At 37.9% G+C, this 1573-nt stretch overlaps 1 protein-coding gene across 7 annotated transcripts in view; it reads right to left on the reverse strand.

Annotated features, from left to right (window-relative positions):
• Nucleotides 1-333: 333 nt before the first annotated feature.
• MEIS2 (Meis homeobox 2) overlaps nucleotides 334-1573 on the reverse strand; it is a 205710-nt gene continuing 204470 nt past the window's right edge. For all 7 annotated transcript variants that reach the window (XM_077880520.1, XM_077880518.1, XM_077880524.1 and 4 more), the window contains one exon: nucleotides 334-1573. This exon is cut by the window's right edge and continues 186 nt beyond it. In XM_077880520.1, coding sequence (XP_077736646.1) covers nucleotides 1473-1573 — 101 coding nt within the window. In that variant the 3' untranslated portion in view covers nucleotides 334-1472.

Consider the following 1573-nt stretch of genomic DNA (forward strand, 5'->3'; position numbering starts at 1 on the left):
AACATGAAAAGCTTTATCTGAACGTATTTTTTTCAACATCATGCATCTAAAAAGGAGGTTAGACCAAATGAATGAAGGTAATCTTTCAACCTGGCTCATAACACGCACACACAAACACACACAATTTCATACCTTTAGAAGTTTTCTGCTGGTAGGATATATAAGCCAAAGATCTACTAACCACTAGAGGAGGTTACCTTAAAAATTGTTGGTAAGTTTGAAATAGAGCCAAAACTATATGGGCAAAACCACCACCTACTGTAACACCACATGGAGTAGGCATTGTGCAACCTTGCCTTAGAACTATTAAAAACACAAAAGCCTAACAAAAAATCAAAAATGAAATATTTATTACCGCATTTTGTGACTTAACACCTTTTTTTTTTTTAACATAACGTCACAGTCCTCATACAAGTATTTTAATGTAAATTTGACAAAGCTTAAAGGTAACAGCATTTTCTTCTAGTGAGGAACACGTGCTGAGAAAAGAATTCATGGACATACAATACCAATTCCACAGCAGATCTGATACTAGCAAAAACATTCTTTTTTTTTTTTCAATTGAGGTAAACACATAGAATATCTAACATGAAACAATTAATAGACTGAACTCTGTACGAAGTTTGTTACAGTATTCTCTTGCTCCTTTTTCTCCTCCAAGCTTTGAGTTCCTGATAAAGTCCTAGTTGTGGTGCTATGACCATTAATAACTTTCTTGTGTTGAGGAAAGCTGCCCAACTTGAGATTGTTTTGTCCACAGCCAAGGCTTAGAACTCTTGGAAGAAGCTCCTGCTCCGTCTTTAAATCTTCACTGGCAAGCTCTTTGAAGAAGAGTCCCCCAAAATAATAAGGAGAATTGGCTTATGAAGCACAAACTATAAAGATCTGTTGGAAACTAAAGGACACATTTCTGGAGGAACAAAGGCCGGGCATGAAAACACATTCTGGAAGCTGGAGTCCAAGGGATGAGGTTCAGCCAGACGTTCACCATGGTCTCCGGCGTGCTTCTTTTCTCATTGGCCCAACAGGTTTAAAATAGACCACAGTCTCTCCTGGATAGTGAATTCACTGATGAACCAAAACAGTCATTCTTTTGGGAACAACACACATAGTGTGGAAAACAAGGATATATTTTTTTTTTCTCTTCTAAAACTATTTGAGGCAACATAACGGAGTGATCAACAGAAATGTACAAGGTTTAACTTAGTTCCTATGTTTATACTACAGTAGTTATAACTCTCGGAGTCTTTTTCCAGAGGATCTTTACATGGACAGAATCGTCTCAGTGAGCCCATGGTTTCACATTTGTGTTCTGGTCTCCTTGGTCCTCTGTTGCTTGATGAAAAATGACAAAAGTAAAAAATAATCACAGCTGTCTGGAATTTCATATGAAGTGTCAACATCTGGTCAAAGTTCAGAAAGTCCTAAAATAGTTTTTGCGTGTGTTTCCTTTTCCCTTGAGTTCCCTTATACTACTGGGCATGAATGTCCATGACCTGTCCGCCAACATTGGGATCTACAGAATTTAATACTGTGGGACTCTGTGCTGACATAGTCATTCCAGGGTGGGTAG

The sequence above is a fragment of the Canis aureus genome, chromosome 32, assembly GCF_053574225.1.
Source record: "Canis aureus isolate CA01 chromosome 32, VMU_Caureus_v.1.0, whole genome shotgun sequence".
Taxonomy (NCBI): Eukaryota; Metazoa; Chordata; class Mammalia; order Carnivora; family Canidae; genus Canis; species Canis aureus.